This window comes from Metopolophium dirhodum, chromosome 6 (genome assembly GCF_019925205.1).
Source record: "Metopolophium dirhodum isolate CAU chromosome 6, ASM1992520v1, whole genome shotgun sequence".
Lineage (NCBI taxonomy): Eukaryota > Metazoa > Arthropoda > Insecta > Hemiptera > Aphididae > Metopolophium > Metopolophium dirhodum.
In genome coordinates, this window is record NC_083565.1 from 20227707 (window position 1) to 20251958 (window position 24252).

The window sequence follows — 24252 nt, forward strand, 5'->3', positions numbered from 1 at the left end:
TGTTTAAAGTACAATATAGATATTCCACCCTCGGACAAGCACTTATACTGCTCAAAAACTTAATGACAGGCACACTCAAAAAAATACAAAAAAATTAATATTAAAAATCACATAATTACACGCATTGTTGTAATATCGAACATTCATCGGGCCGCTTAAAAGACAACTCTGATTAAAACGCTATTATATTCGAATACTTTACAACACTGACTTCTATCTCGCTTTACCTGTCTGTAATATAGGTATGTATAATGTATATATATATATTATATGATACCTATATGTGCGGTCATACCCAACAGTTATTTAGAATATGTAATCGGCGCGTTTACTACGTCGACGGGTTCCGGTCGTCGTCGTCGGGGGATGGACGCCGCGTGCACACAGTCCAACGGTGACGATAGTGATTTATATACACACAATATAATTATAATATTGTAAAACCGTTTGTTATACACACGCGGTGGGAAGAGAAATCGTCGCGGAAAATAACACACGGCGTATTATACTGTCACAGCGCTAACCACTCGGTTAAATGGGTATGCGAGCACCGCCGCACGTTCATTCGACTGTCGTCCGCCGTCTCACCTGCAGCACCGGTCATCATCGTCGCGCACCTCTTCCGTCGCCGAATTCGCTTTTCACGTGATATTATTATAGTTTATTACGATTATTTACACGCTTACCTATCTAGCTAAACGTTTTTTTTTTTATATTTTGTCGTTTGAATTGTGTTCGGTTTTCCCGTCGCAGTGCACCTACCTATACATTATTATCGTTATGTTTGATTAATACCGCACCCCGCCGTAGCGTGCAGTGTCTCGCTCGCGAACAAGTAATAATTATTATTTATTCTTCCGCGTTATTCGATATATTGATATTATTTCCTACACGATTTTAATATTCCGATATTATTACATCATTGACAATATTGTATAGGTACGTGGGCGTGCGAATATATTCGCTTCAAAACTAACCGAAACTGCGTGTGCGCATCCCGTGTGGATTGTTTGAATCCTGCAACTGTTACGCGAGTAAGTGTTTTGACGATTTTTTTTTTAGATAATATATATAATTATCGACAGGTGCGTCACCGCTGTAACCCGCGTGCTGTGGAGCGTACGTTTTGCTTTTGGCACATTTTTTTTTTTTATCCAGACTAGATCGTTTTAAGGTACTTCAGGGTTAAATATTTGTGTGGATAAAAAACAAATTACTCCGCTCAAAAATACAATTCAAATGTTTAATATATTATCAACAGTTTTCCTCATAAAAGTTTTACGGGGTTGTTGCATTTTCAGTTTTCTCAGACTTAAAGCTACAATTATTATTTTTAATGAATTTTTTGATAAAACTGTACGTTGTGCTAAAATACAATGTTATAAGTGATAACATCATTTTTTACAGTTGCATAAGAATAAATTATTCGAAGTAAACACCAATATTTTAATCGGTAATAGGTATTATAAATCGCTCTGTTAATTAATGAATAAAAATAAATAAATTTAAATTCATAAAACAATTACTTAACATTTTCTAATATAATTTATTTAAAATGTTTTACTATAAACCAAACCTTATATTAGTCTGTTTGTAATTTGTATGGGTGTAATTGTATTATGATAATTAATTAATTTAGGTACAATAATACAAAACTAATAGAACATATAAGGGAAGGAGAGCGGAGGTATCTATAAAAATGCAGTATGACATAAGTATGGTTAGGTTGTGACTTGTGGTAACTACTGGTAATTGTGATCAATGTAATTAGAATAAAACTATTAGATAAATTGTAAATATCTATTTGAACTTTTGATGATAAAAAGTTATGTTTAGGTACTTTTTTATACATTAAAGCAAATAAGATATTATAACTATACATCTATATCAGACTATATCTAAACCTAGTTATTATAAATACCCTCTTAAGTATAATTGATATGCTGAAAACGATTTCGATCGATTCTGTTTTTTTTTAAACGATGCTCACAACAAAATTGCTTTATAAATTAAAGATAGAAATATTTAAAAATAGTTTAAATTGACTATTTATTAATATTTCAAACAATTCTGATGGCTTTTAAATTTTGGATTTGAGAATTTCTATTGGGAAAAAAAGTATTATACTTATTATTTCAAAGATGGACAAGTGTTGCATAACAATTTCTATTTAATACATACATACAATGTGTGATTTAAAATGTATTCTGGTTTCCTGTTATTATGGAATTCAGATATATTATACGTACTTAGACAATTATTATTTGCCTTATAAATAATAGTTGGACTAGGCACAATTAATATTTTGATATGTTCTATTAATGTTATGTTATTCTTTGTGACGTAATATGTTATTACGAAAATAAGTGATAACTAATAACCTATGTTTTTTTACCGTTTGGAATTTGATTTAAACTAGTAACTGTTTTAGGAAGAAGTTAAGTGATTTATTTATGTATCTTTGTAGTGGGATTACAGATTACTTTTCCTTTCATTTGACTATATTTGTTGTTTATAAAGATAATAATAAATAGAGAGTTTTTTGTATCCGGAACGAGTGTCAACTTTTTTCATTTGTAAATTTACTCTCTCCTTAAACAATATAATTATAAATAAAGTAAAATAGCCGAATTCACAGTTAAATTTAGGAATTATAAAATTAAATATTTTATTTTATATTACGATTTTATCTTACGTTTTGATAATAAATAACTATTATATACCTATATTAGACAAAATATTTTTTAAAGTTTATTTATTATATAATTATATAGTTGTACGCCTACTAACTATCATATAAATCTAAAAAAAGAGCTTATCGGTAATCCTAAGTTATTTCCACTGAAAAAAATAATAATACTTTGGTAATACGTATAAAACGCGTATGCGCTGATACCACAAAGAAATCTTAAATACATTTTATAAAAATGTTTTTTTTTTTTACTTTAAACGATTAAACGAAATATTTTGTCTGAACGAGATTTTTTTGTTTCGTATAATCCCTGTCTTTAATTACACGCAGATATTAGGTGTACCTATGTTATTTTACAATAGTCTTACGTGCCCTATTTTAATGACTAACCTGTCTTACGTAATATTATATTTACGCTTTGAAAATCTGATATTGTTTTAAGTACTTGTATTATTGTTAGATATGTTAAATTGTTTCAATGTGTTGTATTAATTTAGTTTTATTTCACTTGTAATATGAGACTTAAATTATTTACTATATTATCATAACATACATAAGAATAGTCAAAACTATTGTATTACAATCATATATTTGAATACTGACATTTTCGTAAAATATACAGGGTACACTACTGTGATTATACCTTTCGAAATCTTTTTAGGGCTGAATTTTAAAGGAAATAGGAATTAATTTAAATTTAAATTGATTGACTGTGACAACAGTATGAACGCATCGACCACTTTGTATGTATTTAAGTGTTTTAATTAGGTACCTACCTAGTGAGTGATATTTTTTATGTTAATAGCTGCATACAACATTTTCTGTATGGTTTTAAGGGATTCAAGTACTAACATTTATATTATAGTTCTTATATTTTAATACTACCTACAGTTAAAACAAAACATATTTTGTCTTTTTTAAATTATTGAACCTTAAATTGTATTTATTTTAGTATTTTACAATGAAATTCTTGAAAAAATTTTATGTTTATTCCAAATGTACAAAAAATATCAGATATAAATTTAATATCTTAGACATATAATTATAATTTGGAACCAACTAAAAACACCATCTAAAAATATTTTAGAAGACTAAAACAGTTTTAATTTAATTTATTTGTAAAATAATAAAAACATTTATTACATAGGTACCTACGTATTGCCATTTTTAATATTTTCTTTTTATAGTAATATTATGAATAACAAATGGGTGTGGAAACATTTTTAAAGTTTTTTATTCATAAAATGTCAATTATACATAAATTGAATGATAATAATTAATGTGTTATTTGTTAAATTATCACCCTGTATAGTACTGAGTGTAGTTCGTTAATAATGACTGTAACACTGGTCACTGATTAACTTGACACAATATGTTGCTATTTGATATTTCCTATTGATAAAATCTTTAAAAAATAACCTGGTTTTATTAAAAACTTTAAATTTAAATAGGCATATTTCGTCGTCATATTAAAACGGGATAAATTACACTTTACTGAATTCTAAGATAGCTAGATGTTTTTATCATTGTTTAAGAAAAGAAAATGCAATAATTAAATTAATATTTCCATATAATTATTTAAAAAAATATCCGCGTAAAATATTGTTTGTAAAGACATACATGATGAATACTATATATTTTGTATGTAAATTAAAAACTGCTCAAAAAAGTAGTAACTGATGCTATTGTTATTTAATTATGGCTTTGTGCATTAATCATAAATATAAAATATCCCATGGGATATAATGCACGGGGTTATAATATTAAAATATTGAAAGAACATAATATACATTAGGTATAGGAAACAGCCTATGAATATGATTCAAATTTAGTTATTTTATTTAGTTAAGTATTTATTACTAATCTATATTTTACAATTTTGTACGGTTTAACATTTGTTTTACCCTAAAATGAATTAATATACTTAATTGAAATACTTTTATTTCTCTCTATTGTTTTGAGATATATATATAATATATATATATAATATATTTATATGCGATCATTATCCGGGGCTCTCGACCATTTTCCTCCAGGTCCCGCTTTTTAGCTAGGTACTCCTAGTTAGATATTTTTGATATGGTAATATTGGAAATATTGGAATTCAGTAGTTTTGATTTTTATTTTACTTATATCACACCAATCGTTCGAATAATTGATGATTTATAGTATATTATATTTTTAACCAAAAACATAAAATAATTGATTTTTTGATATTCTATTTGTATTTTGTATATAATTATTTATGATATATTTTATATTACATAATAATCATACCCCCCCCCCCCCCTATACGTCATCACAGCACGATACACTAATACGTTTGTATTTACATTTTAAACAAAATTAATGTTTTCAATAATAATTTATATTACAGGTTATTAGTTTATAACATTATGCAGTGATAAAATCGGCAGTAGGCGTAATAAGTATACTCTTTATAATATATGTTGTCTAAATGAACAATGTTCATTGTTTCTAATTGATTAAATAAAAATAGCTGATAATATAGGTATGCATTATGCACGCCTGAAGAAAAATAAATTTAATTAATAACAGTAGTGCTAGCTAAAAGCTAATACTCCAGATAATAAATATTATACTGCGTTTATATTATTTTGCAACCTTGTGACTATAGGTACTATAGGTAGTAGTAATTATTCAGTTCATATAATAATAACTATTAACCTATCTCGCTATGTTCTCATTTACAGTTATTGTGTTTTAATTATAACTTGATTAAATAAAAAATAATATGAAATATGTCAAAAGATATTTAATTAATGCATTTTAAATTCTGAGTGGAGATTCTGAGATGTATTGGTTTTACAATGATGAATGTTTTTTTTGTGCCTGAAGACAATTTTTCTAGTAAAAAATAATAGATTATCATCTTCGAGAGAGGTTTTTCAGATTTCTGGCAGCATATTGGATCTAATTTGAACTTTGGGGGAGTCAAAAGTAGAAATTCCCTGTTAATATTTAAAATTATTAGGAAAAACAAAAACAAATGTTATTCATCTCTAACATACACAAACTTTTATTCAACAATAGTCTTACATGGTTTTTTAATGGTAGTATTGTTAAGCATACAGAATTCCAAGTTGAATAACTCACAATTAAAGTTTAACAAATCAATATATAACTTGGAAGATTATAAGAAAATATTATATTAATTGCGTGTTACGATATTATCCATATGTACACATGTATACCTACAATTTAAAAGTAATAACAGCTGGTACTGTCTATATATTTTGTTGGAATAAAAATTATGTATTTGAAGTAGGTATATACTTAAGTTATAATTTATTTAAAGTCATGTTCCTAAAGTTGTTCATATTTTTTTTTTAATGTTCATATATATTTTATAAATGCGCTCTTCTGCACGCTTACATTTTTAAATAGCTCCATACAGTCCATATTACACAGTTTAAATCTTCTGTCTAAAACTAACAAATTATTATATACAAAACTCTTATTAAATGTTACACGGTTAAATATATATTGCAATAGAGTATGAATTATAGAAGTTCCGGAGTATATGCAGAATCATCTGTATGACCGTTTTTTAGTCTGTAAGGCCTCTGTAGAGGACACCATAATTTTTATTGAATTAGCTGGTATATGATCATTGATCACATCGCGGATATTAGAACGGTAATCGATGATTGGCGATCATTAGTAGTTTTTTCTTATCGATTTATTTATTGTCTTCTACTCAATTCGTTTTTAATTAACCTGGTAATACTTGGATACTCAGGTCCTGTAGTAGTGCGGTAAATATTTTTTTTAGTCAAATTACAAATAATATTTACGATAATACCAGCTTTCTCCCTGGTCGGTATATTACTTATCTATAAATCACGATAATATTTTATTATCCGGACAGCGCTGGTCGTCGAATTCGCGACGTCCGATAATTTTGTATTATTAACCCACTTGCCTCATTTTTTTCTGTATAGTTTGAATACGCCTATAATTCCGTTTAATTTGCTTACGTGTTTGTAGACCGCCAAGTCCACCTGCACCGTCCGAAAACCGCGTCTAATCAAACGCCAATGTACACTATTATATGTATATACATATTTGTATATGCTATATTTATATAATATACATATATAATACACTCTCGTCTTTAGTTCATATTTATATTTTATTTTTTACCGTTTATGTGTACAGAGACGTCGACGACGACGGGTTATCCGGTCGTGGTAACTAGATCAGACGCAGTCCATTATACAAAAAATATACTGACCAAATAATAATCGCTTCGGCCGAATTCCCAAAAAGATTTCTTTACATAGTTACCCACCTATAGCGTCTCTATTAGTGGGAATGACGTTGCGATATATAATTTACAGGCCATCATAATACGAACACGTATGGAAGGGCGTGATGAGCATTTATAGATGGAGATTTGAATCTGAATTTCAGGGGAGGCTTAATTTCTAAAGGCAGTACATTTTATAAATTTAAATATTCAAACAAATTCACATAGCCACTACTCCTTCTCTCTGAATATATTTTAATAATGTTGTTCTCTTTACAATGGATATTATACCTATTGACTATTGTACAATAAATCTAATACACATAATATTGTACAACAAATAAATACAGTTAATAATAATAAATGTATAATATGTTTATGACATCAAAAAATCCAGTGTAGTGTACACATATGTAGGTACCTACTTATTGATATTTTTAACTTTTTATCAAATGCATTGTAAAATAAATTATTTTTATTTGTGAAATAAGATGGGTTGAACAAAGATCGAAAATTGTAAATGGTTTTTTGGTGAGCGAGGGTGGAAGTTATTTAAGGTAAGACCCTAGAGAAAATGACTATATACACCACTTTTGGCCTGTAGCAAGAATCTCTATATACAGATAGTTGTTTATTTTTATATTACCTATTATATTGTATTGTGATCACCGTGTGTAAAATAATAATAATAATTTTTGAATTACGGGAATAAATTTCAATTACAAAAAGTTTTTCTGTTATACACGTTAAGTAACAGCAAAATGAAGATAATTCATTTTTAATTACTTAGGTAGATAGATATAGAGTGTAACAATGAAAGACCTGAAAATCAATAATCAAAAATTGATACAAGTTAAAGTATGAAAAAAATTATATTATATTATTATTATATGGATAGTAAGATTTAAGATTTACTTATGTTTGAAATTCTCAAAAATAATAATTTAAAAAAAGTTATTAAGTTTCAAATTAATTTACTAAAAATAAATATTGATATTTAAAATAGTTGTAAAAAAAAGCTATTTGACTTAAATAAAATACATTTTTTTTTTAAATAATAGATTAACATATTGAATATTTTGAATTTTCCAAAAAATTGTAATATATTGTAAAATTTTTTATTGTCAGTAACTAAAAATACAAATAAAATATTGTAGTGTGAGCGTCTATTAACTAGAAAAAACAAATTTTAAAATATTGATTAGAACAAAAGTTAGGTTTTCATTTGTCAGGTTCTGTTACACCTTGTATATATGAAAAAAAGAAGAACTAATACCTATATAGGCTATAATAGATTAAACAAGTAAAATATTCCCTACAATGGTGATTATTATATTTATATAGTTTATTATATCATACTATCTGTTAAACATATTTTATTAAAATAATCTATATTTTGTATACAGCGAGCAGACTTTAATACATTTGATGGAGAATTAAGTATAATATTATTTACCTACTTTGTTTCGGTATATATGAAATAGAGAGATTAGCCATTCAACAATTATTAATTTAATTTATTTTAAAAGTATGTTTTGTAGTATTTCGGGACAATATATTATCATAGTATTATACTATTTTTTTTTTTTTATTGTGACAAATGCCTCGACAACTATGGGCCATTGGCTACAAAAAAATGTTACATAGTATTTATATTCATAATATAAAAGTTACATTAAATATGGTAGGTACATTATACTTATAATATATATTAAATTTCTTTATGAAGTTCTGTATCCCTTAGGAATTTGAGAACGTTGGTTGTATCGATGTTGCGGTTTTCAGTGAGATGGTGAGTTAGATTGAATTTTTGACGTTGTAATTCGTACTTTCTGCAGTCGGTGAGGATTATTATACTATTATTCAATATTTCATGCAAACATTTAAATTTTAGTCTCATAAATAGCTGTTCTAGTGTTTGCGTATTAAAAAAAAAAAATGGATGACAACAACACTGCAGGCGTCTGGCGGCGACCGGCAAATCATAATATTATATTGTTATTAATAAAAATAATATGATTTATAATATAAATAATATTAGTATATTGTTTCCAATCGTTGTCATCCGCCGCGTTCTTTCTTCCTATCTCTCGAGTACATTATTATTATTATAAATTCGTGGGGCCTATTTGCTGATAGTAAATATTATAATATTATGTACACCTATATTATAATAAAATGCATGGATACGGTATGGTGGCTATTTTCGCTTGTTTATCGCACCTGTATAGTCTATCGTGTTATTAATACGCGACTATACACTCACACTCACAGAAAGTGCTTTAATTTATTTTTAATATAATATGATATTATAATGTGTGAACTGTGTAGGTACGCTGTAACACAGCACACACACACACCTTCATTTTTTTGTCGACATAATACCGCCATGACTTTATTCGAAAAATACACGACCCGCTTGTGATCCATGTAAGTAAACACAAACTGTTGTATAAACGTATGATAATATATTATAAAATCGAAAACAAACACTGGCGAGAGATTTATATAGTATTTTAATTTACTATGATGTCGGTGGTCGTCCGGTTTTTACGTATAAGGCACCTGCAGATCGCGTTTATCGCAGGGCTGCAAAAATATACAGCGGAGTCTTATTTTTATTTTTTATTTACTCGATTTCTAACGATTTTTTCGAAATTTACTGTTCATTTTATCACTATTGATCGATAATATTACAATTGTGTATGTGACTATCAATAATTAATAATTATAATGTACATTTATTATGTTATCGATCGTAGCTATTCGATTTTATTGCTTATTTTCATATAGACAACAAAATAACGACCAATAAAATTACCATTAGTTACTAACAGCTGCAGTTGTTATACACACATAATATACAAACTAATGCCTTTCATATATTTTAGTACCTACAGATAGTATTGTATATGTATACGATTAGCTGAAAAAATTCATTAATAACAAATTAAATCTTTTTATTGTATTTCAAACTTTATAGTTTTTTTTCTATAAACCTATATATTATAATATTACTAGAAATACATTTTCAATAATAATAATTTCTATATTAAACTAAACTGAAAATATTGTATTCAATATTAATTGTTTAACCAGAGAAAAAAAAAGGTGAAAATTATATAATATATAAGATCTTTCATCACTGGTTTATTGGTACTTTTAAAATAGTTTTACCTATTATTTTTAACTATCTTAACTTAAAAGACTAGTTTAAAATAACTTGTTCATCCTTGACTCTCATTGAAGGTCAAGTAGTCTTTAAACACTTCGAGGAAGTGGCACTTTTGGTAATATTTATATGTATGCATATAGATTGTATTATAATAAACGTCAATTATATACAGAGAGCTCTTGTAAATTGGATGGATCTTGAAATAAGATTAATACTTTCACATATCACATTGCGTAGCTACATATTATGTATTTAGTTTAACAACTTAAACAATTGTTTGCTAATAAAAAACTTGTAAAATGCATGACATTAATTTTAAGGTAAACGATTTGATATTTTTAGTAAATAATTAGGTAATACATTTTATTTAATCCAATTGTAATTACTTAAGTAGTATTCACGATGACTTTATATTATGTTAGTAGTATTAAAGTAGTATTTTTTCTTTTTATTTAAAATTAAAATTTCTTTTTTAATTTCTGGTGTTATAAAGGGAAATAAAACAGTGATTATAATAAATCCGTATCATGATAAATTTTACATAATTATAGCTTGTGGTTAGATAATACTGTTTGGATATTTGTGGTAAGACTGTGAGTGTAAACCGGTGATCAGTCGCCCATACTTCTTTTAATGCAAAAATCTTTTATATTCTGACAGTTTTCTTCTATTTTTCTTTAATTAGAAAATCAGAAAAATTCTAATGACATTTCTAATTACTTTTTAGTAGGTATACTTTTATATAATTATACTATTATACTATTGTTTTTTTTACGAAAAACAACATCATGATAAAAAAGAATACCATATGTTTGGTGTCATTTTGATTTTTTAGCTAAAAACATAAAATTTTTAAAAATATCTCGCTGAAAACATAATTCAAAATTATAATTTATTTGATATAAAAATTGTACATATAATATTATAAAACTAGAAAATATCTAAATAACAAAATCCATAACTCATTCAGTAAAACGATCAAACATTTTATACCTAATATAAAATGTGTTCATTGCGGTGTCGTTTATTTAAAAGTGCCAATCCAGTAAGTTTATGATTAGCCATTCTAATTCTAAACTAGGTTTTTAATTTAATAAACAATACCTTAAGTCACAAAAGAAATAAGCAGAAGCTAGGTGTTAAGTAATTGAGTTACTTAAATACCTACCTAAATATAGTTTTATAAAAAGTTTGAATAAAGTTATATATTTTATTCGAACACAGCTGAAAATACAACCTACGAAGAGTTACCAACAAAAAAGTTACTTGAATAAAATGTTAATATAGATATAATATATAGAATGTTAATAAGACAGTTTCAAATGAGAACTTCAGAATAATGGATATTTTGTAACTGAAGAACTAAATTTCGCATGGCTCAGGGAGGAGGTCATCCTCGTCCCCGCCAGGTACACGCCTGCAGGCTTTCACTCACAGTATTAATTAGCTTGACAATTAAGAGTTGCAAATTTGTAGTTTGTTAATTACTGTTAATTGATTTTCATAAACGTAATGTTAACTCTAAAACAATAATATTGTTATTAGATAAGCTAGGAAGTTGGACGGACGTGGCCTAAATTCGCCTTCAGTTATATGAATAAATAGATTTATTTAGATAGATTCATTCTCTCCTCATCTTTGTTGAATATACATTTATTAAGTAGATACGTAAGTCGTTTGTATGAAATAACTCTAATTTAAATGTACGATTTAAAATGTTATATGTATTATGATTTATGAGATATGATTAAAACAATATTATGAAAACTCTTGTCTATTGTATAGCCAAAAGTCTTATTATATTTTCAATATCACAATTTTTTAAAGTATTTATTTTACGATTATTTAAGCTTATTAAATATAAATTATGAAATAATTAAATAGGGGATATATGATATTACTTTTATATAAAATTGAATATAACAAAACTCTGTTTCAAAGTCATGTTATAAAAATTATTTAATAATAATAATAATAATTGGTATGAATATACTATTACCTATAATAACTCTTGTTTATTACGTACTAATTTATTCAAAATTAACAACCAGCTATTGACTATCGGTTATATTTCTGTTATTTGGAATGTTATGTAACAGTTTTATTAGTAGTTAATTTAAACAAGTTTTATCAAAGTTTTTTTTTAGTATTTTATACCTATGTTTATTATGTATATTGACCATTTCCCTTTACATATATTATCAGTACTCGAATTGAAATTATTAAGTAGAGGAGCACAACTAACGATTTAAAACTGCGTTCCAAGTTCAAAATTATTTAACACAGACCCGTAAATACCAAAAACCAAAATGTAGGTATTTTTGATATTAAAAATATAAAATTAATTAAATATATCGCATTGACAACAATATTTAAATCCAAACCACATTTTAATAAAAATTATATTGGGTATTAGTTTGTGATGCCTCTCCCCGTCCAAGTAAAAAAAAAAGTTGGGGAATGCAAAAAAAATAATAAAAATAGTAGAGGAGCTCCGCGTCCCTCTGTGTATCTTTCATATTGAGCAATGTATGTTAAATATACCAATTGATTATTATTTACAGTTGTGATTAAATTTAAATGTATGTTTCACGTCACATATATATATATATATATATATATATATACAGGGTGAATTACGAAGCCATGGATTTATCTTTCGAGCACAAAATTGAAAAACTCAAAAACTACTCGTACGAATTTTGATTCTGATAACTCAAAAATTTTAGAAAAATTATCCACTGTATAATTTACTGTTGAAAATGTGTTTTCTCATTTGAAAAACAGAAGTTTGTATCTTCACTCCTCAAGTAGTATGAAAAATCTCAAAAAATTGAAAATATGGTCTTAAAGTATATTTAAAAATTCTAAAAATTAGATTTTGAATAACTTCATTATTGAAGAAAAAATGGGGGTGAGCATGCTTGGTGAAATGCAGTGATACTTCTGCATTACAAAGTCTCATGGGGCATTAAAAAAATTCATATTATAGAGAATTTTGTTGAATACAGTTGAATAAATTTGGTTCTAATTTGGTCTGATTATCAAAAATATTTCGTTTAACGGAACATTTTGTTAAATGAAAGTTCGTCGTTATACGGAAGTTTCACTGTAATCATATAGGTAACTAGTTTACTGAATATTTTGTTAGTGTTTAGTAAAAATTTCTGGAACACTATGTGTATCTACACACTACATACGGCATTTAAACCTGCATAACTTTTTCATTTTCGATACTTTCAATACAAAGCATTCATAAAATGTTCAATTTGTACCTAGTTACTTATTATAATATTATTATACAAGTATTATACAACACTACAACAGCAACAATAATGCATCTTATTGTCTTTTAAGCCTGCAATTTCATATTAAACTAAAATTACTTTTAGTGTAATTATTTATATTTTATAGGTGGTCAAAAATCCTTTGAAAATCTTTATGCGAATGAAAATTATTAGCGTAACGTTGACGTTTCCGGTCAAGGTTAGTGCCTGATGTTAATTTAAAAATGTCTGTCGAAATGTTTGATCATGGACTATTAAATCCAATGTCGAATACAATAAATTCTGAATACACTGTGTCACGATCTAATCATTGAACTAATCGATTTCGGATTGTTTTATTACGTACTAATTATTTAACAGCTTAGTTTGAAGCTTTAGTTTAACAGAGAGCTTTTCTACTTTTATTAACTGGCCCGCTGATACGCGTAATTTACATTATGATTTTTTTAAATTTTAATTTATGGTCTTTATAGTTATTATCAGATACCTACCTACCCATTACTTTGTATCGATTTTCATAAAATGAATGCCTGGTTTCTATTGTTAATTTAAATGAAAACGTTTACTTTTCTCTAAATTATTTTTTTGTATGGCTTTAAGTATAAATTTGATTACACCTATAATTCAAATCAACTACTTTTATTCAACTAATTTCTCTATTGTACACCTGATATGATTTTTTTATAAGAGAAGTATGTGCATACCATAAAGATGATTTATTATAATGTTAATTTATAATATTACTTACTTATTTAATAGTTTATACCATAGTCCATAATTTAAATATTTATTGCTATATTATACTAGGTGATGCTAATAAAGTTATGAAATAATCATATGTTTAATAATTATAAGTTATAGTTATAAGTTATATTTTTTTCTTACAAAAAGGTATACTTATGTCTTATACATTGTGATGGAGTTTAAAATTCAATTATTAAACACTATATTTATACAATTTAGAAAACACTGTATCAAATAAAATACCTTACACAAGTATTATTTTTTTTATTAGGAATATAGGCTTAACAAATTAGGGTAATTAGCCTATAAAGTTTTACATTGGTTTAAATTTAATAGGTATATCGTTTTACATAATATACGTAATAGCGAATAAGAGTTCAAATGTATATACATATACATATTATTTAAATTTTAAATGTTTATTTACAATATAGGTTTATAAGTCTAGGGGCGTTGTAAAACTTATAAATAGCATCTGTGATGATTTCACCTAACGCTTCCTCCGTCTTCGTGGGGTGGCTTAAGTCGCTTAGGATGTACAACTTACTGTACAAGTATTATTAAGATAATGTATAGCATCATAAATCTTGAGTATGGCTATATTATTTTTGTTTTTTATAATCAGTTTAGTTATAATTATAATAAGTTCATTAAAATACTAAAAGCTAAATGTACTTTATGGCTCAACAAGTGCTTCAATATTCGTATTTAATAATTTTTATTTTGATTAAAAAATTATAGAGTTTTTGGTTTGTTGTATACTTGTTTTAGTAATATATAATAATAACATTTATGAAATTGTCAAAGTCAAACACAAATTGCAAAACATTAGTCGACTTTTTATTTTTTAATCGTTTCTGTCTTACGAATAATTATTAAATTATAATTTATTCATGAACACAATATTATTGCCATCCAATGACACACACACCTAGCTTTTGTTTGTTATTTATAATTCAAACATTTAAATAAACATACCCTATACATTATAGTCGTCATCCTTTAACTCTTACTTGTTTAAATAATATATGTGTGATTACAATTCATCATATTTATTTTACTAGACATTATTTAATCTGTTTGTAGGTATCATACATAATATATATTTGTTAGTTATTTAGTATAATAGCTGATCCCGTTAGGCGTTAAATATACCAACTCTCTATGACTCAAACTTTGTTCATTTGGTTATTTAATATTCGGTGTATGGTGTTCAAAATTTATCTCAACTTTTCCGTTTCCCGGAATAAAAATTCTGATTCACAGCACTATATTATCAGGTAGGCAATCTACCTGCGGTAGATCGCGGACCCCGTGCTGTTTGTACGTAAGTATATGATTTAACTCTAAAGTATCAAAGTTATACCAAGTTTGTCGTTTTTACTTAATTCCACCTACGGTGGTTTAATATAATCAATTAATAAGAAATTCTATCCTAACCTAACCATACTAAAATCCGATGAATAAAAAAACAAATTTAACCCTTTTTTTAATTAGTCTATCTTATTTTCCTAGAGGTCTAATCTAGGTACCCACAAACATTCATTTATATATATATCTATATCTATATATTGACAAAAGATAATAATACAAATCAACAAACATGCCCGATTAACCAATAGCAAGTAGTAACCAATATATCAACACTATTATTATTTTAATCTGCAACAATAAATTAAATTTTTATTTTATAATTTAGTTTATTTTTTTCAGGAATTCAGATTTCCCACTTTTCCTAAAATTTTCTTTCATAGAAACCTTCTCCGTGAAATACTCTTTCATGTAAAATAAAAATCAAGAAGATCTGATAAGTAGTTCCAGAGTTTAGCCTGTACAGATATTTTCATTTCACATTTATATAGTTAGATAGGTACCTACATCATATTATTTGAATTTGTTAATTTATAATTTATATAAAAAACAGAAACTAAATATGTAGTATGCACATTACATTTCAAGATAAACATTTGAATGGGCCAAACAGTGTTGATAATGAGAGTCAAAGGTTATTCGTGTCACCGTTTTCATGTATGGATTATTATAAAAATACGTGATGCGTTGCCGCGTTTACTTAAAATATTACATCAAGAAAAGCATGTCTGAGTGCCACTGTAAAGATTTATTTGCTGTTATACTTATACGGATCTGAATGAAAATAATCTCAAATAATGCAGAACAAATATAGTAATAATACCATAAGGTATTATTACCACTACAGGTGCGTTTTAATCTCAAATCTCGAGCGCAATGGCAACGTAGTTGTTGGGTGGAAGCGAAACCCCCTCCAGGGTTGTATCATCATAATTAGTGTAGATAACAACATGGAAAACAATTTCAATATATTTTTTTTCCACTTTATTATATGTTCAATATTAGAGTGCTTATCGGACCAATTCCATCGGTAAATATTATAGTCGTTACTGAAAAATGGGACTTGTTGAACGTATTTTCTTGTCTCGAAACGAATATTATATTTTAAATTTCGATTGTTGCATGACGTAGATATGACTGCTACGCTATATTAGCAGTGCGATTGTGCGCATAGTGTTTCGTTCTATCGTTGTATATCGATGTTCTTCGGTCTTGGCTGTAATAATATAATATAATAATAACATAATTATTATAATATATAGCGGTTTCGCCGAAGTCTTACACAGCGAATTGTCGATCCTAATGCACCATGGAAAACGAATTTATTCCACTGTAAGGAACGACTGCGTGTGCTTTAATATTTAATATTATTTTCCGTTTGTGTTTTATACCCGTTTTATGCATACGAGTTTTTCTTGTTTATGTATCATAACTTATTACAACAACGTTTGATGTATATTTACGGTTTTTTTCATTTTACAAAATTACCTATACTTGTATCTATCGTTCTATAAACGATGATATGTCACGATGTGTGTGTGTCGTTTTACAGTGGTAGAATAATAATTATCGTTTTTTTTTTTGCAGGTTAGGCGAAAGTTCCAAGTACGGGTCCGTTAATGAAGACGTCGTGTTCATGAGCACGACACCGACGATGACCGGAGCTTTTGTGCGGCAACCGTCAACCGGTTCTGGTAAATTAGTGTACTGCATACATGGCAAACCGTCCGGCTGTTGCGCCACTCTACAGGTGTCGACCGAGGACAGCAATTCCAACCACGAAACCCCCGACCCGGTAGACGCAAAACCGCCCATCACAATCTGTAAGTGCCCGTCTACGGTCTACTTAACATAATATTACATACTTACATATTTTGTGATATCGTCATGCAGATAGATAGTATAATAACGTCTACTGCAGTCTTATTAAAAATAAGAAATCGATAAACTACGCGGAGACGCGATTCTATTAAATTTCTTCACTTAAGTATTAAAATAATTACCATAATTTTGGTTTCATAGAAATAAACTGTTTTTAATTGATCATAATATTATAACAAAATGGTATGAATGATGAATACATAAAAAAAACTGTTTCTACGTAGAAAGTGCGTTAAAACGTTAAAACGTTAACACGTTAAGTGTTGACGTTTTAACGTTTATTGTTTTATCACCTATATATATACTTAAATTTAGGCAGATTACAGTAACTACCTACACCGATAATAAGTGGTGTATTTTAATGTGAACAAATTTAGGTACATTTTCCGGTAGCAAAAATATCAATAAAACAGCGAATTGTATTCTGAATAACACTTTAAACTATTGAACGTTTTACTACAAATACAGCATTTACTGTATAATGTTTTATATAATATACAGTTACACAAAAAGATTAGATTAAACGAATGTAACAAAATTAATGATAATACAGTGTTATATAATATCTGTTTTTTTTTTTTGATAAGATTTTTCATTGAAACACAATTTTATAATGAATATATTATGAGCCTTGTATTCAATTTTCAACCTTTTTGACCCAATGAATAAAATGTAGTTGACATTTAAAGAAAAAAAAACTAAAAAGATTGGAAAATTCTCTATATAAAGTGTAAACAGCTCAAAGCATGTGAAAGTATTTTTAAAACTGTATGGTGTATAGAAAATGATAATAAAAACATTTAGTGAACTTTTCATTTATCTACGGTTAATTTTTTTAGAGTTTCACCAAAATCAAAAACCGATTTTACGTGAAGATTTCCGTTCTTCCTTAATTTTTTCTATGTTTCTTGGCGTTTTTGAAAACTTTTGGGAATTATTTACTTCTGCCCCCAAAGTACCAACTATACATTCATTTTATTATCAAAGAAGGTGCTGTTGAAGAAAATCTAAGCATTTTTACTGTCCTAAAAGGTGACCAGACACAAATAAAATTTTTTTTAAAAAATACACTTTATTATAAAACCAATAAATTCATATCGTCCCACTCAGAATCTAAAATTGAAGACCTGTGAAAAAGTAAATTATCATTAAAGGCGTGAGGCTGAAAAACTATTTGAAATATTATTTAAGTATTTAATCATGTATATAATTTTAATTTGTTTTGTTGTAAGATATTTATTTTCTTATAAAATATTTGATATATTATAATTTATAATCCTGTATATAATACAGGGTGATTTACCAAAAATGATCATCTACATTTTTCGTTTAGTAATGAATTCTATTCAAATAAACAGAATTTTTATACATACTTAAGGGTATTTTTTAAATTATTTGCACTTTATAAAGAGTGCACCTTGGAGAAACAAATTTCTGTTTTTCTTTTTTTCAAATTATTAAATTTTTCCTTGTTTATTGTAAATTATTTAGTGGATAATTTTTTCAAAACGAGTAGTTTCTCAGTTATTAAATTTTTAAAAACTGCATTATTGAAGAAAAAGGGGAGTGATCATGCTTGGCGAATCGCTCTGTATATAAAGAAATATTATGTATATAATATTTATTTATGCTGTTATTTATATTTATCCCAATTATAGATATTAAATTAAAAATATCCCCAAAAATTAAAAAAATGTATTTGCATGGTCGAGTACCTACCAGGTTAAGTTAGACACTATGAAGTGTTATCGCCCACGAACCTATATTATTACTATACTCACAGAGTATAGCCCGTTGTATATCCACAGATTATGCCTAATCTGCTAGTAAATATAATATAACACATAGCTGTCGCTGTGTATACATAAATTAAACGATCTCGGGAATGTTATTTCCATGTTATGTTTCTCGAGATATTTTGAAATGGGAAAAAATTATTTTAACATAATATTATTAGTGTGAGTCGATATATATTATAATATTGAGCCCACACACCTCGCTAACAACGAATCGATTTGTATAATTCGCAGTCAATGAACATTGTCATCCGAACCGAGAGAGTACGTCGAGCAGTCAGAAGGCCAGGCGGAAACTCATATTTGCCAGCATACTATGTCTCCTGTTCATGATCGGAGAGGGAGTCGGTGAGTTTTGGGCGGGAATTATTCATACTTAAAATATAACGCTCGGTGTGCATTATAGGCGCACGGCGTGTATATAATAACATACTATTGCACCGATATTTTAGATATATTATATTAGATATTAATATTACGTGTACCTACAGGAGGGTATTTGTCGAGCAGTTTGGCGATCGCGACGGACGCGTCACATCTCCTCACCGACTTTGCCAGCTTCATGATATCACTATGCGCCATATGGGTGGCCTCGAGGCCGGCCACGCAGTCGATGCCGTTCGGATGGTACAGGGCCGAAGTGTTGGGCGCCCTCACGTCCGTTCTCCTCATCTGGGTGGTCACCGGCGTGCTGTTGTACCTGGCCGTCGAGCGCCTCAGAGACATGACATACACCATCGACGCCGACATTATGCTCATCACGTCCGCCGTCGGACTGTGCGTCAACTTGGTGTGAGTATATAATATTATTGTACGTACGTGCAATACGCGATATGCGCGATGGCGAAGCGATGTTACAATAATATTTATCGTTATCGCGTGACGTGTATATATCGCGATCTATGTGATCATTGAACTATGAATGATCGAAGCTGCGGTAGTCACGTGGGCTTAGGAAAATTGTAGTTCAATCATCGGAGGAGGGATCAATAAGATAATACATTTTAGCCCCATAGCGGTCGATCTCTCATGCCGTAGGCCTCCACGCGTGTGTGATCAATCCAATAAAATAATTAAATATAGTGTGCAAGGAAGATGTTATCTGGGGTCCACGGGAATCAGCCCCTTTTTTTTTGATGACAATATAATGACGTAATAAATAGTCAAAAATATCTTCGACTAGACTCCCCACACCTACCTTGAAAAAAATTATAGATTCGGCCTTGTACGCACACGTGTTTATTAATCTCCTTTTTCTGCAGATAATGTTATGATATAAGACGTGTATTAAAACTATGATAGTTAATTTAAAATCTAGATAATATATTACAAATTATATCAAAAAAATAGAAAAATATTTATACAAGCAACATTTCAAAAATATTAATTTAAGAAATAAGGAAAAATAAACATTTTTTTTAAAAATAATTTGAACAAATATAGATGGCCACTACTATTTCATGCATATTTAAAATTATTATTGCCTACAGAATTTAATCTAAATATACTAAATGTCTAAATATACCTACTACAAATATAGTCGAGTGAAAAATTAATGTAATTGTCCAAGTACAATGGACCAGTGGCCACTAAATAATGTCCAAGGGACCATCATTGAGCTCACTATCAATACATTTTTATTGATCGTTCGTTCGACCCGACCATAATATTATGTATGAATATGATAATATTGATATTAATATTAATAATATTTATAATAATATTAATATTATAATAGCTGTGATCCGATTTTAATGTCGCTTTCACGCGATTGCGTTCGTTTTGTATTGTTACAGAATGGGCTTGACGCTTCACCAGCACTCGCACTCTCACGGTGGCGGCAGCATCGAGTCGCACAGCCACGACGAGGCGACCGGCCGGAGCACTTCCAACATCAATGTTAGGGCCGCCTACATACACGTCCTCGGAGACATTATTCAGAGCCTTGGCGTGTTGATTGCCGCCGTTATCGTTTACTTTAGAGTAAGTATATAGGTAACTAAATTATATTAAGAGCGAATACGTGCCACCCAGCACGTTTTATGTTCAACGCTCGCTGAATACTTAATGGACATAAAATTCCTAGCCGGTATTTGATTCTTTTTTTTTTTTTTAATCCTCTTATCTAACTCTTTGGGCTATTTTTGTATACAGATAGTATTACAATGATTATTATATAACGCATTTTGTATAAGTGTTGAAAAAACTGCTATCAGCGTGCGCACAATTTTGAGTCTCAGTACCCATATTGAATATATCCTTTTGTAATGTTGTATAGGCTATGTTACTGATCCACAAAATATTTGATACCGAGCGATATGCGTAACTACCTATATAATATCTATACCTGTGCAGTGTACGACAAGCCTAATAACGATTATTATACTCCGTCACGTTAAAGAATTGTATTATATTATTTTTGATAAACACTCACCCCCCCATCCCATTCCTCCCGCATAGTAATTGTGTGATAAAAGTTTTTTAAAAAAAATGTTGTTTTACATAATAATATATAGTAAGTCTTGTAAACCGCAGTAAGGAATTGACGTTAACACCGCGTTTAGCACGAAACGCGTATGAATCGACATAAGCAAACGTATTAATTTTTAATTAATTCAACAAGGACGGTGTTTGTTTGCGATATATTTGATTAAAGCGAACTCGTAATGCATTCGTATTCCCCATCTAACGTTTACCTATATCAGGTATCGTTATAATTTCCAACACTTAATTCAACTACACAATATATTTTACGTATATACGAGTAGAATAAAATGGGTACGTTTCGGGGTTTGTAATGTAAATAATATGTATACAGTGTAATAGTTTAATACGTCACGCAGTTCGCCTAAACCTTGTACGTGAGCTGAGGTATATTGTATAATATAATATAATATAGTATCGTGTCAGTAAAATATTAATATATAACTCACGGAGTTGTCAATCGTCGACTTAAATTATTGTTTTCTGCGTTGTGAATTTTGGTTTTTCATTACTTATAATTAAGGTACCGCCTTAATCATTATTCGTTCGTTCAAGTTCGTTTCATATCTCGCCGGATTTAAAAAATATTTTACTTTTTTGCTTTTTTTTTAATTTTTTCAAAGAATATACATCATAGATACCCACTATTCTTTAACTTTTCATTGGTCTTTTATTTACGTGATAAAAATAGAAGCAACCAAATGTATCGAACGTATTTTTACCTTAAAGTGTACATCCCTACTTTTAGTACTTGAATGTTGAATACTAAAATATGTTAAATTAAAAATACATATTTTATATTTTTAAATCGCACTTCACCAACTATCTTCATTGTTGTATAATATAAGATATAAATATATAATATTATATACAAATGACACATTATAGAAATATTATACGCCTATACTAATAATATTATTTAATTTTTCAGCCTGATTGGAAAATCGTGGATCCAATATGTACGTTCATGTTTTCCTTATTAGTGTTGGTCACTACGTTCAACATACTCCGGGATACCATGATAGTGTTGATGGAAGGCATGCCGAAAGGGGTGAATTTCTCAGATGTCCTGGAGACATTCATGAGCATCGACGGCGTGGTTAGGGTGCACAATCTCAGGGTGTGGGCCCTGAGTCCGGACAAAATTGCTTTGGCCGCCCATCTGGCTGTCAGTGAGTATAATCATGGATGTCGTTTATGCGCACATCATGCAGTGATAAGATAAGTGTTTAGTAACGGTCACTCATGGTGCAGACAGAGAGAAGACTTTCGATTGTCTTTTAACGTGGTTAATATAATTTCCTCGGTGACCGTTGCAAAGAATAATATTGTCGCTTTATAATATTATGTTCCATTATGATATACATACAGTCCAGCGATTCTCAAACTGGGGTTTGCCAATAAATATCTACTTTCTATTTTCTAATGATACCGTAATAAAAGGGTTGCCATACATTTTCGGTGACATTATAGGGGGTGGCGGCCTCAGAAATGCAGTCGAGAACAGCTGATGTACACGACATACCCTATATTAATATAATATATTATGATCGCATCTGGGTGAGTTTATTAATCACCTGTGTGTGTGTTCTTTATTTAAAGGGCCCGGCGCGAACACTACTACAGTTCTGAAAGAAGCTTCGCGCAGGATGTACAAAAAGTACAATTTCTTCGATTGCACGCTACAAATCGAAGAATTCGAAACTCAGATGGAGAACTGCAAACAATGTCAGCCGCCCATTTGCTGATGAAACGGTTGTCCATCCACAACTGGAGCCCTCACAACCCTCCCTCCCCCAACCAAAAATCTTCACCTTACGTGTTTATTATAATTTCCTATAATAATATTATTATTGTTTATTACACTGTATATAAAACATATTATTTTAACCATCGTTTCTCTACCGCGAGAATACTAAATACCTATACGTATTTATCACCCATATATTATATATATTATTGTTATACATATTTTTATGTGGTTATGTGTATGTATATTATATATAAATCATATGTATACGATTAGTATAGATCATAAACTGTAGTAAATGTTGGTTATTTTTAAACGATAATTTTTATTTAGTTAGTGTTTATAATCAATAGTAATACTATACAAAATTATGATTTAAATTTATAATTTTAGACAAATTCAATGTTTTGGTTGTATACTTAACTTTTATTGTGTATTTGCGACTTGTAAATTCGTTGAACAATGCTATAATTAATATATTTATCAGAACTAATTGTCAAGTTCAAAAATCTAGTAAAATATAATTTATAAGCAAATCCATATCTTTTTAATAATAATTAAAATAATACAATTAAAAAAATTGTTTATTTCATATTACCTATAATAGGTTAGCTTAACTATTTTTTTTTAATCATAAATAATATTATATCTCTGATTTAAATAGATTTAAATTAACAAAATCTAATACATTAATGTGAATAATTTAGCCTCGTGTCATGAACCTATTTAGTAGCCAGTAGGTACCTAAATACATTTTAAATTCGCTTGTTTGGTTTTTAAAGTTTCATATCACGATAAA

General features: G+C 28.5%; 1 protein-coding gene across 3 annotated transcripts in view; it reads left to right on the plus strand.

Annotated features, from left to right (window-relative positions):
- The window catches only part of LOC132946433 (proton-coupled zinc antiporter SLC30A2-like), a 38337-nt gene extending 14667 nt beyond the window's left edge, over nt 1-23670 (plus strand). The window contains exons 1-7 of one of the 3 annotated variants that reach the window (XM_061016431.1): nt 16478-16572; nt 17130-17365; nt 19454-19567; nt 19711-20011; nt 21016-21202; nt 22635-22875; nt 23306-23670. In XM_061016431.1, the coding sequence (XP_060872414.1) occupies nt 16493-16572; nt 17130-17365; nt 19454-19567; nt 19711-20011; nt 21016-21202; nt 22635-22875; nt 23306-23451 (1305 nt within the window). In that variant the 5' untranslated portion in view covers nt 16478-16492 and the 3' untranslated portion in view covers nt 23452-23670. The other 2 variants (XM_061016432.1, XM_061016430.1) reach the window with 2 other exon arrangements.
- Nucleotides 23671-24252: the final 582 nt, after the last annotated feature.